The sequence below is a fragment of the Amblyomma americanum genome, chromosome 1 (genome assembly GCF_052857255.1).
Source record: "Amblyomma americanum isolate KBUSLIRL-KWMA chromosome 1, ASM5285725v1, whole genome shotgun sequence".
Lineage (NCBI taxonomy): Eukaryota > Metazoa > Arthropoda > Arachnida > Ixodida > Ixodidae > Amblyomma > Amblyomma americanum.
The window spans coordinates 154,013,322-154,024,336 of record NC_135497.1 but is presented as its reverse complement, the minus strand read 5'-3'; the positions used below and the strand labels follow the sequence as shown (position 1 = coordinate 154,024,336).

The following is an 11,015-nucleotide window of genomic DNA, read 5'->3' as shown; positions in this document are numbered from 1 at the left end:
TAAACGGTCTCTAACAATCCTTACAGACTCACAAACGGCGTGCCGCAACTACCTACGCGGCAGATAGGGCACGGAGCGCTCCGCATAATCCGCTCCGGAGACCATATGACACAACCAAACGAAGAACCAATTAGGCATAGGTATGGACGGCGGGACACACGGGAGTGACAGAGAACCAAGAGGCGGACAGGATAGCTCGAGGGTACACTTATTACCGAGCATCCAACGTAAGCGACCTCGAGGGGACCGAACCTGTACCCTAAGACTACTCGGCGATACTAAATTACTACAAGGGCTGCAGAAAGCGGTATCCACCATCGCACAACTCCCCAAGAAGGTCTGATTCGGCGAGCACAACTGGCAGCAGCATCCAGAGGAGCCCTGGAATAAGGGCAACCGACCGTTGTGCAAGATGATGGACGAAGCCATCTGAAGACCGCAGAAGACCAGCGAAAATATAGCTCAATGAAGTTTTTCACTCACACTCCCCAGGTAGTCGAAATTATTCCGGAGCCCTCCACTACGGCACCTCTTTCTTCTTTCACTCCCTCCTTTAACCCTCCCCTTACGCGGTTCAGGTATTCGCCGAAATGTGAGACAGATACTGCCCCATTTCCTTAAAAAAATACAACTTACAACAACGAGCCCGCAAGTTCACCCGCGAAGAACCCCCGCTAGAATCACCCGCAAGTTCACGTCATGCAGCCAGGTTCATCTCATCCGATTACCGGAAACGTTCTTCCGTTACTAATATGCTGAGGCAGCATAAGTTGGAGCCGCTCCAGATTGCCAGGTTAAAATTTTTGCACTTACTATATCATAACAAAACAGGATAAATCCACGTGATTCGTATTTACTTTGTGCACCACAAAGATCATCAAGGCTGAACCACACAAAGTGATAAGGCCATACAATGCCAGGACTAAGCAGTTCCAAAAATCTTTTTTCCCATGCACAATCGAACAATGGAATCGCCTGCCTGCTTCGGTTGTTGAATGTACTAACATTAATACCGTTTAGCGTTCTTTGCAAGCTTACTTTTTGTAACCCTCTCCTGCCTGGGCAGCACTGCTGCCTGCAGTATTTTGAAATAAATAAACGACAGCAACGACAAATCCTAGCGTGGTCTACTGTGGCGCCACCTTGTGTCGGCGCCGCGAAGCAGAAGCCTGTCGACATTCGCGGGGCCACCCCTCCCCATTGAGCCGCTGCGGAGTGAACACACTACTTTAGTGAGTATTCTCGTTCACTATGCACACTAACCAATATTCTAGTTCATTGTAGTCTCGCCATGCCCTGCTCCCATGGTTACCAGCCAGAGGTTGGTTCCCATGGTAGCCACCTTCCGGTAGCGCATTCCAAACCATCCTCCGGTTACGCACAACTTGCTTGCAGTATCACGTTATTCACGCTTCCCGCTTTACGCGACAGCCTTAAGGCTCCTGTTCTGCAGAAAATACGGCGTCGCCATCGTCAGTGTTGTGCGCGAAAAATCCCCGAAGAAACCTAGGTGGCCCACTTAGATCACGTGACCCTGTAGCGTCATCGCAACCTGCCCACCGGATTATGAGCAAACTGACTACCGTGACAGTTGATTGGTCGCTCGGGAAGAGCAACCTGGGTCGAACAGACCCCAACCGGGGGCAGCTGCCATCGCAGGGCACTGACGCATGTAAAGCCGAGAATGACCAGTTCCACATGTGTATTTGCCCATTAACGCTATCGCGTCATACCCTAATAAGGCCAAGCATAAGTGTCCCCTCCAATTCTTTCCACCCTATCCTTTCATCTCGTTTGGTTGTTCGTGTGAAATGCGAGAAACTGTACCCTACTGCTGTGTACTGTAAAGGGAGTGAGAACCTCTCAAGTGCCCATCTTTTATTCTCACTAGCTAGCTCCACGTACCATCACCCTGCGCCCATGAAAGTAAAGACTATTATTCATATTACTACAACTACAATGACGCGAAACCAAGGGAAAGGGCCTTTAAGGGAGCTCTGAAACAACTTCCGAGGAGAGCAAATCAAATCGCTCAATCACTGCATTGGATTGTCATGAACACCTGAGCTAAATAATACACTTCTAGAACGCAAAGCAGAGAACCCACAATCACGCGCGAAAGTTGGCGAGCCCTTCCCGGAGACTTTTCAGCCTCGCACTCCTCCTCACTCGCTCCTGCGTATACAAGTTGAGAAATCGCTATTGGTATAGATTCTTCCATATGTCAAGCAGCTACCAAGGCCGCGTAGCTCTGCCTCAGGAGGTGGGGGAGGAGCGCCTACCTTCCTGTGTGCAAAAAAATAATAATAATTGGTTTTTGGGGAAAGGAAATGGCGCAGTAACTGTTATATATATGGGGACACCTGAACTGCGCCGTAAGAAAAGGGAAGGGATAAAGGAGGGAGTGAAAGAAGAGGTGCCGTAGTGGAGGGCTCCGGAATAATTTTGACCACCTGGGGATCTTTAACGTGCACTCAAATATTACAGCACATGGGTGCCTTAGTGTTTTGCCTCCATAAAAACGCAAAAAGTAAGGCAACCGTGTGCTGTGAGATGTCAGTGCACGTGAAATATCCCCAGGTGGTCGAAACTATTCCGGAGCCCTCCACTACGGCGCCTTTCTTCTTTTACTCCCTCCTTTATCCCTCCCCTTATGGCCCGGCTCAGATGTCCGCCGATATGCGAGAGAGATGCTCCATTTCCTTTCCCAGAAAGGCAATTTAAACCATAATGTCCCGTAAAATGCTTGCCTTTACTGCGCTCGAACGTGCATTTCCTATTCTAGAACTCTCTATTAGCTGTTGAAGCGCCCTGCACTACGATTGATCGTGTGTAATGCCTGGCAGCGTGAAACCGCTCATGTGCACTCATGGGACTCAATTTGCAGTCGTAGTTCGTCGGCACATCGTTCTCGACAAACCCGATGCCACGAACGCCAGCATAGCTTCCGCGCCGAACGAACGGGCAGCAGTTAAGCCGCAAGCTTCATGGTGAACACGCCTTGGATGTGCGCTGCGTTGTTCGCCGCTCACCGCGATTCCTGCGTGCCCGCACGGCCCCACTGCGCCCGAATGAGAGATGTCAGGCGCGTCACTTCATTTGCTCTCGTGTTAACAAAGCGCTTTCGTTCGAAGGCGAAATGCCCGCAGTTAGCAGGGCTGCAGTAGCGCGAGGACGACGCTCGTGGTAGCTGCCACCTTGCGTTCGACGCCGATCATCGCGCTTCGGGTCAAATTCAGGCTAAAATCCAACTCACTAAAATTCAGATCTGTTGATTCAGATCGGTCGCTTGATTAATGTGCACAAGCCGCACATCGCACAATCGCCGAGCGACTGTGGCACTAATAAATCTACTGAATGATAAGCAAATGGGCCCTGGAGAGTCGTGTGCGACAGCAGTACTGCAGAGCACACAGAAAAGTGGTATTGTCATGCTCAGTATGACTGCTGAGACCACCAACATGCGAGCTACCGCAGCGCGCTTTCCAACTTGAGCATCCATCATCTTTGCGCTTCACAGTGATAAGGACGGTTCTATTCTCGTGCTGCTCGGCACCCCTTCGGTGCAAGTATTAACGGCGTTTACATGCAGCCGGCAGGATCAGGCTGAACTTCTCATGACTTAAGTGGAGAACCTGATGCTGGGTTTGTGTAAACATTGCCAGGTTGAGCACTGAGCAAATACCTGTCGCTGTGAAACTGAATATGAAACATGATTTGTGGTGCCACAGCAGTAGCAAGAGCATGCCTCGAGGTGTAGTATCATCCTTCATGACAATTAAGCAGCCTAAAAAAGCTGGGAACGAAAGTAACTTTCTGCCTTCAGCATGATACAAGCAGCACTAGGCATGCACTGCCTCATTATCTGGCTATCAACTGCAGCCTGCACACTGCAAGGCATACTGAACACCAGCACCGCGTGGCAAAAGTGCAACTGCAGACACCCACGTAGTGAGTGAAAGGCACAACCCGATAAGCATAATGAAATTAGCCCAGCAGCAGCACCTCAAACAGGCAATAACGGCAATCAAGCCAACACACTCACAAAAAAGTAACATGTAAAAAATGACAAATCTATGGCTTGTTTTATTGGGGTTTAACGTCCCAAAGCGACTCAGGCTATGAGGGACGCCGTAGTGAAGGGCTCTGGAAATTTCGACCACCTAGGGTTCTTTAACATGCCCTGACATCGCACAGTACACGGGCCTCTAGAATTTCACCTCCATTGAAATTGCACCGCCGCGGCCAGGATCGAACCCAAGTCTTTCGGGTCAGTAGCCGAGCGTCATAACCACTGAGTCACCGCGGCGACTTGACAGAAATCTATGTTCGTGCCTATAAGTACACAGTGTCTTACGATGTTGAACTAATTGATCTCAAGTAGTTTTCCATGTCAGACTTGATAAGCCATGTTTCAAAGGCAACTTATTGAAACACTTGATACTTTAACAAGTGTTCTCGTCTCCCACCCTGAAGAAAGAGGGTGAGAGAAGTTGCTGCACTACTTTCAGTTCACAGCCAGCATGAACATGAGGCTAACACTTGAAAAATGTGATTGAAAAATTCTGTAAGCGCACATACCAACCTGTAGTAAAGCTTATAAAACAGTCATATGGAGTGGAAAAAAAAAAAGAAACATGCCATTTTCAGGTGGCAGTAATCTCTAAAACATCCTTGTTCAATAAAGTTGGCATTGCTAGACAAAAAAGAAAAAAAAGAAAAACAATGTATGGTACATGGTGCTTGGATTGCACAGATGAGACTGGTCCTACAAGAGCAGCTGGAAAAGAAATGTCTCCTGGAGAAAAACAACAAAATAGTGAAACTTTTCAGGTAAATAAAATTTAATAATCAGTGGAATGGAAGCACCTCACCAAGAGAGAAAGCAGCTACTTCTTTCAAGAGTTCCTCGAAAATATTTTGACTGCCCAGTTCCATTTACCATTAATTTAAACACAGTATGGCTACAGGAGTATTATTTACGCCAGGTATGATAAGGTTTCCAACACAAAGTGCTGCAGCATGAAATTAGCTGAGAAGCACCTCTTCAGGCAGCCCATAATGAAAACCATTTTTACGTTCAACGTATCTGCAAAAAGAAAAAAAAACCTTGGTACTGTTTTTATGTGGCCTCAAGTGACACCTTTAAGATGGTTTCACACACTGAATGGGTGAAAAAAAAATGTTCTTGCTTTGCACACTAAAAAAAAGAAAAACCCTGAAAATGGAGTAGACAACTTGGATTTTACAAAAACAAAAGAACTGATACATGAAAGGAACTATTTTTGCATGCAAAACAAGCCATCAAACCTTCCTCAGCAAATGTTATGACACAGACCACTCTGGCAAAATGTAGTTTTTTTTCAACAAGTGCATCACCAGAATAACAATTAAATTATATATGGCAATAACTGCATTCTGAAAAGTGGTCATAACTGCACTGTATGTGCAGCAAAGCTCTTGCATGAGCACTGCCAGGAGTTCATGACTGCGTCATATTTGCACGAATATAACACGAGGGGGGCAATTCCAGCCTCCAGGAAGATGAAAAAAATATTGTGGTTATAATGCAAGCTCAAAATGTTCAGGCCAACCATAGCCGAGGACTTTGTGTGAACACGGCATTGTCTTCCGCGTTGTCAATGTTATTCAAAAGGCTGCACATCATATGACAAAATCGAGCACCGCAAAGCCTCCAGAGTTTCACGAAACAGCGGCAGCCATGTCTCCGCACCTCCGCTTGTTGCCACCACTGCTACATACTGCATGCTGCACAGATCCGTGTCTGCTCTTCTATATTACCCTTCCCTACTCCACACTGCTTTTTCTGGCCCCCCCCTTCTATCAACAGCCTGAGCCACCTCCTTCCCGTGTCTGTGCCACTCTCTTTCTTGGCAAAGCATGCAACGAGTTTTGCATCAACAAATCAAGTTCGTCCAGAAGTTGGCTTCTCCTCGCAGCTCATGAGGCTGGTGGTTGAGCTTGCTGTAAATATCTCGAAGACGAGTGAAAAAAAACAAAAAAACTTGGTTTTACTGCGCTTGCAAATACTGAGTGTTGCGTTGCTCAGAGAAAACCGAAGAAAAATTTTTGTGGCCGAAACGCTGTCTTATGCACACTCAAAATTCACATGGAGGTGGCATGTGACAATAGGCTTTGCTTCAGTCTATATTTGGGTCGTGTACGTTTGAATCAGTGAGAATTATTCGAAAGTCTGCATCGTATGCAGCAATGATGGACCAAAAAGAATGTCAACAGCTGGACTGGCAGTGCCAGCTACTTTTGGCAGCAGAATGACAAAAGCAGACAAACGAGAGATGTCAAACGAAGAGCGCTCCCCAACCTTTCGGGAGCAAGAGATGGTGCTGCTCACAGAGCTGTTGCAATGCTGTCTTTTTTGGTCTGGCACCGCTCACCAATTCAGACAAGGAACGACCCAGACGTTGTACAAAAAAAAGAAAAAAAAAACTTGCAGCAAAATTCCACATGTATTTGGGCCTGCGCAGGTGAACTAACCCAACAGAATTTTCTTTTGATTTTTGATGAGCGACGCAACACTCAGTATAATGCAATGTGAGCTTGTAAGCAGGTGATGAGAGTAAAGAAACTGACATTATATTCGTGTAAATACAGCATTCAAAGAAATAAATGCAACTTTTTCAGAATGTACACTAAAGTACAAATCATAAAACATACAAAACACAAAAAATGGGATGAGAATACAGATAAGCACTGTTGTGCTGCAGTACTTTTACTCAAGACTACAAACATACAAAGATACCAAACACTGTGACCAGCTTCCTTGCTGGTAACTATGAAGTATGCAAAAAAAAAACAATACAAGTTATGCATTTTATGGTAAGGTGATGGAATGAGAAATGACAGATGCACCTGAATCCTCATAGCCTTGCTAGTGGCCATTATAAGGAAAACAAAAATAGAGCAAAGGAGAAAAATACTGACAAACGGTCATCTATACAACTAGGGCAGAGATTTGTGAAAGACAGTGCAGTGTACAGCAACCAAACATATAAAGGGGTGCTGAAGGTTGTCTTGTGAAAATATGAGTATTTTCCAATGATGACACAGCCTGGTTAAACCTTTGACACGCTATGTACACAATTGTGTACAAAGCAAACTTGCAGCTTTTTTTGGAGAGTGGCCAGTGCCTAGCAGTGATTTCTTTGTTTCACGTGATGCAAATAAGGTGGTTTTTATGCCAATTAGCAAATGCAGTAAATAGTATTTCGCCAAACAGCGAGCAGTGTAGCACTCTGGAATCACCTCTGGAATGGTCATCTGCTAAAATTTTCAGAAGACTCATTAACAGCAGAATTACAGCCAATCAAACGATTTCGCCACCGTTCTCTTTGCCATGCTTGTACTTCAAATTAGTTTCTGTTACCCGCCTCATTGGTAAGTTTTTGCAAGCAGAATTTCCCTTCATCCTGCATTTTGAGAGGTGCACCGTATGTCAGATGACTCTATGTCATGACCCCACCTTGCCAAGTATTTTTAATTGCTTTTTGGTTCCTGGTGTCATGGTATGTGTGAAACACACTCACTAGTTTTGGAAGGCGAGGGCATAGAAACACGTGAAGAATTTTCTGACGAGATGGTGTACCCACGTCCACAGTAATAGTAAAAGAGGTATGTTGTTGGGCGAGTCGGTCGCACATCGTTGAGTAAAGGTACTGCGCAAAATAATACAAACATGGACGAGAAGGGCACAAGGACGGGCGCAAGGAAGGCTGCGCCCGTCCTTGTGCCCTTCTCGTCCATGTTTGTATTATTTTGCGCAGTACCTTTACTCAACGATGTAAAAGAGGTAGAAATGAACAAAGTGATCAACAAGTGGAGGACACAGTAGAACCCATACCACCTAGAGACATAAATGACCCAGGTCAAAGAAATAATTTTTTTTTTTTTACAGCAATAGCTGTTAGGCGACCGTCCCTGGCTTTCGCGTTACCGTCGTCGCTGTTAGCGTAACAGGTGGATGCGCTAGCACCCATTGGTTACACCGGTCAATCTGGGTCGCATAAGCCTAGGGGTGGTTCTGTTTGGAATAGTTGCCTGCCACTGCAGGGGAGCATCACGTGACTACTACACCAGTCGCCAGGACTATATACCCAAAACTAAACGTCTAAACAGCTATCGCTGAATCTCTCATTACACAGTCGTAACCGTCCCATGTATTTTTTTGCAGTACAACAAAGTTGAGCTAGTTGGTACATCTTTGAATACAAAAACAGCGCTACAAAAGGAGATGAAGAAGAAAGGGCAAGAGCTTGTCCTTCCTTCTTTGTCCCCTGTCACTGCGCTGTTTTTGTATTCAGATATTTTTTTTTGCACCAAAACGAGTGGTGAAACAAAAAAAAGCGAGAGCAACTAGCCGACGACGAGACATTGTCTGCCATTCATTCACTTGTCAACCAGAATCATGGACTAATGAAGTGCAGTTCACTGCAGTGTCACTGCGAAGTCTTGGATGCCAGCATTGAGGATCAGGAAGTTGGCTTTGTTTGAAGAGCGTGAACAGGTTTTAATTAGTTTTCCCTGCTTTACAGGGCACGCACTAGGGCTTTAATATTCTGCACCTACGATCAATGCCCTGGACTTGTTTATTTTAAATCTCCAAGCCTGGTCAGGGGCCCTTTGAAGTCAGAAGCAGCTCGCAGGGGAGGGTGGCGAGCAGACGTGTGCTACAAAAGTGGGAGTTTCATACCATTAACATTTATTACTAGGGGCTAAACATTCCTCCTTTTAACCCCAGTGCAGTGTAGCCAATTAGTACATCCAGGCCGATGCTTACCATTCCGATTTCCTATCAATAAATTTATATCATTAAATTTTTAATAAAGATGAATGCAAGAATAGTTTGATTAATAAAGATTTAAAGGGACCCAGGAAGGGGGTCTCAATAAAGGTGCGATATGTCTGGGATGTTAAAAGACGACGGTTCATAATTACCCTCCAGCAAGAATTATTTTAATGCGTTTTGTGGAAGCTGAGTAATATGCAGACAAAATTTGACTTCCGCGCTTTCGCGCCTTCCCTCTCCTCTCGCACTCCAAAACAGCGGCACTCCTCCGCCGGCCACACTCACTCGGCCCTAACCCTGACTCCGCCGGCTGCGGTGCGCGCGGAGTGGCCTCGGCCGCGGTAGTGCGTGACGTCTGAAAGAATTTGGCGCTGTGAACCAATGCTAACCCCCGGCTGCTGACATCATTTGCAAGACGTGACGTCGTCTGCCACGTTTTCGTGCGAAAGACCGGCACTGCGCGTCGCCGCGAGGTGCGAAAGCGGGAATTTTAAAAAATGCTTTGTAAATTTCCCGCTCCCTTTTGAGGTCTCGTACGCGGCATGGACGCTCGGTGGCCTGTACTCTACATAGTGCAAGCATTTTAAAGCCAAGCTCAAACACCCCTTTCTGTGGCCGTTTAAAGATGAAAAAAATCAAGCATTAAGCAAAATAAAGCAACCTTTTGCTTCCTCTAAGAAAACTAAAGGAGTTAACGTAGCAGTATGCTGCAAGCATTGCTGTGCACAGCATTAGTAAATATATATACACATGGCGGTATTTTATGTACAGAGTTCTCCAGTTAGTTGGAACACTGTACATTATACACATATTAAACATTTTTATTTTGGAATTTTTCTCTCAGGTAAGCCACATATGAATATGACAAACTCATTGAGAAGTCTGCCCACCAAATGATCAGAGTGAAATAAACTTAGCTGTGACATTTCAACATGTTACATTCCACGAAAACAACATTCTCACTGCACCAGGCAATATTTTCATGTGACATTCAAACAAAATACAATACACTAGACTCAAACAGCACCTTCTTCAACATGGCCTGCAGAAAGCACATGTAGCTGTCATGAATGTTGATAGACAGCAACTCTGCAAGCAGCTCCAATCAGTCAGTGTACTGCACACACAAACACAGTTGTCTGGACTTGCAATATCCACAAACCAGCCAGCCAGCTGGCTAGTGTTTGTTCTGAATAATGCTGCAACAACAAACAGCATTAGTCCTTCTTAATCTCTACTTCAAGCCGAAGCGGTGCCCTGCTCTCACTACTTAGGGCTTTTCCATTGACAATGAGGTCCAGGGGAGTGTCAACACGAATGCTTGGAAAGGACAGTTCCTGCAAAAACAAGCATGACACAGTTTCTGAATTCAGCTGTATGGAACTAAGACTTTTAACCTCATCAGGCTGCTAAAGTGTGCACCATGTATCAGCATGAAGTAATTTTTTTTCAGCAGGACTGCTTCAATGCCTTACAAGTCACCCATTCACCCCCTTAACTCTGGTACATACCTACTCTCATTCTTCTAGCTAGTTCTCTGTCATGGCCTTGACCTGCAGTCACTACTTGGTGCATTCACAACTCCCTTCAATGCAGTCATTACCCCCTTACCACTTCCAGTACTTCACTGCCTATCATGAATTGCTGTTCCCTTCCCAGAATGCTAAAAATTACTTCAATTTTCTTCACGCTGAACTTTCAGTCTTACCATTGCGCTTTGGGTGTTTAGGTTCTCAAGCATGAAATGCAGTTCTCCCATCAGCTACATAGCATAGCCATATCAACAGCATATCAGAGGTTACTGAGGCATTCTCCATTAACTCTTACCCCTGGTTCTCCCCAAACCAACCCTGCGAAAACGTCTAGTAAATATGCAGTGAACAGCAGTGGAGAGACTACGTGACCTTGTCCAATAATTTTCACTATGCAGTCCCTACAGACATTTTGTAGCTGCTTTATGTATGCTTTCTCCATTCCCCAGTTATGCAATGCTTGCACGACTGCCGACACTCCGAATGGTTAAAATCTCCACACTTCTCTATAGCCTGCCCGACAGTGCGAATATGGTCTACTGTTGAGCGCCCTTTCTGAAAACCAGCCTTTCCCCTTGGCTGAATAAAGTCTACCGTTGCCCTGTTTTTATTAATGCCTACCTTAGTGAATATCTAGAAAATAACAGACATTAACTCTT

The 11,015-nt window shown here is 45.5% G+C and overlaps 1 protein-coding gene across 3 annotated transcripts in view; it reads right to left on the bottom strand.

The window, feature by feature from the left end:
• Positions 1-7,797: 7,797 nt before the first annotated feature.
• The window catches only part of LOC144113975 (tetratricopeptide repeat protein 5-like), a 45,363-nt gene continuing 42,145 nt past the window's right edge, over positions 7,798-11,015 (bottom strand). For all 3 annotated transcript variants that reach the window (XM_077647394.1, XM_077647395.1, XM_077647397.1), the window contains one exon: positions 7,798-10,161. In XM_077647394.1, the coding sequence (XP_077503520.1) occupies positions 10,042-10,161 (120 nt within the window). In that variant the 3' untranslated portion in view covers positions 7,798-10,041. The remainder of the gene's footprint in view (positions 10,162-11,015) is intronic.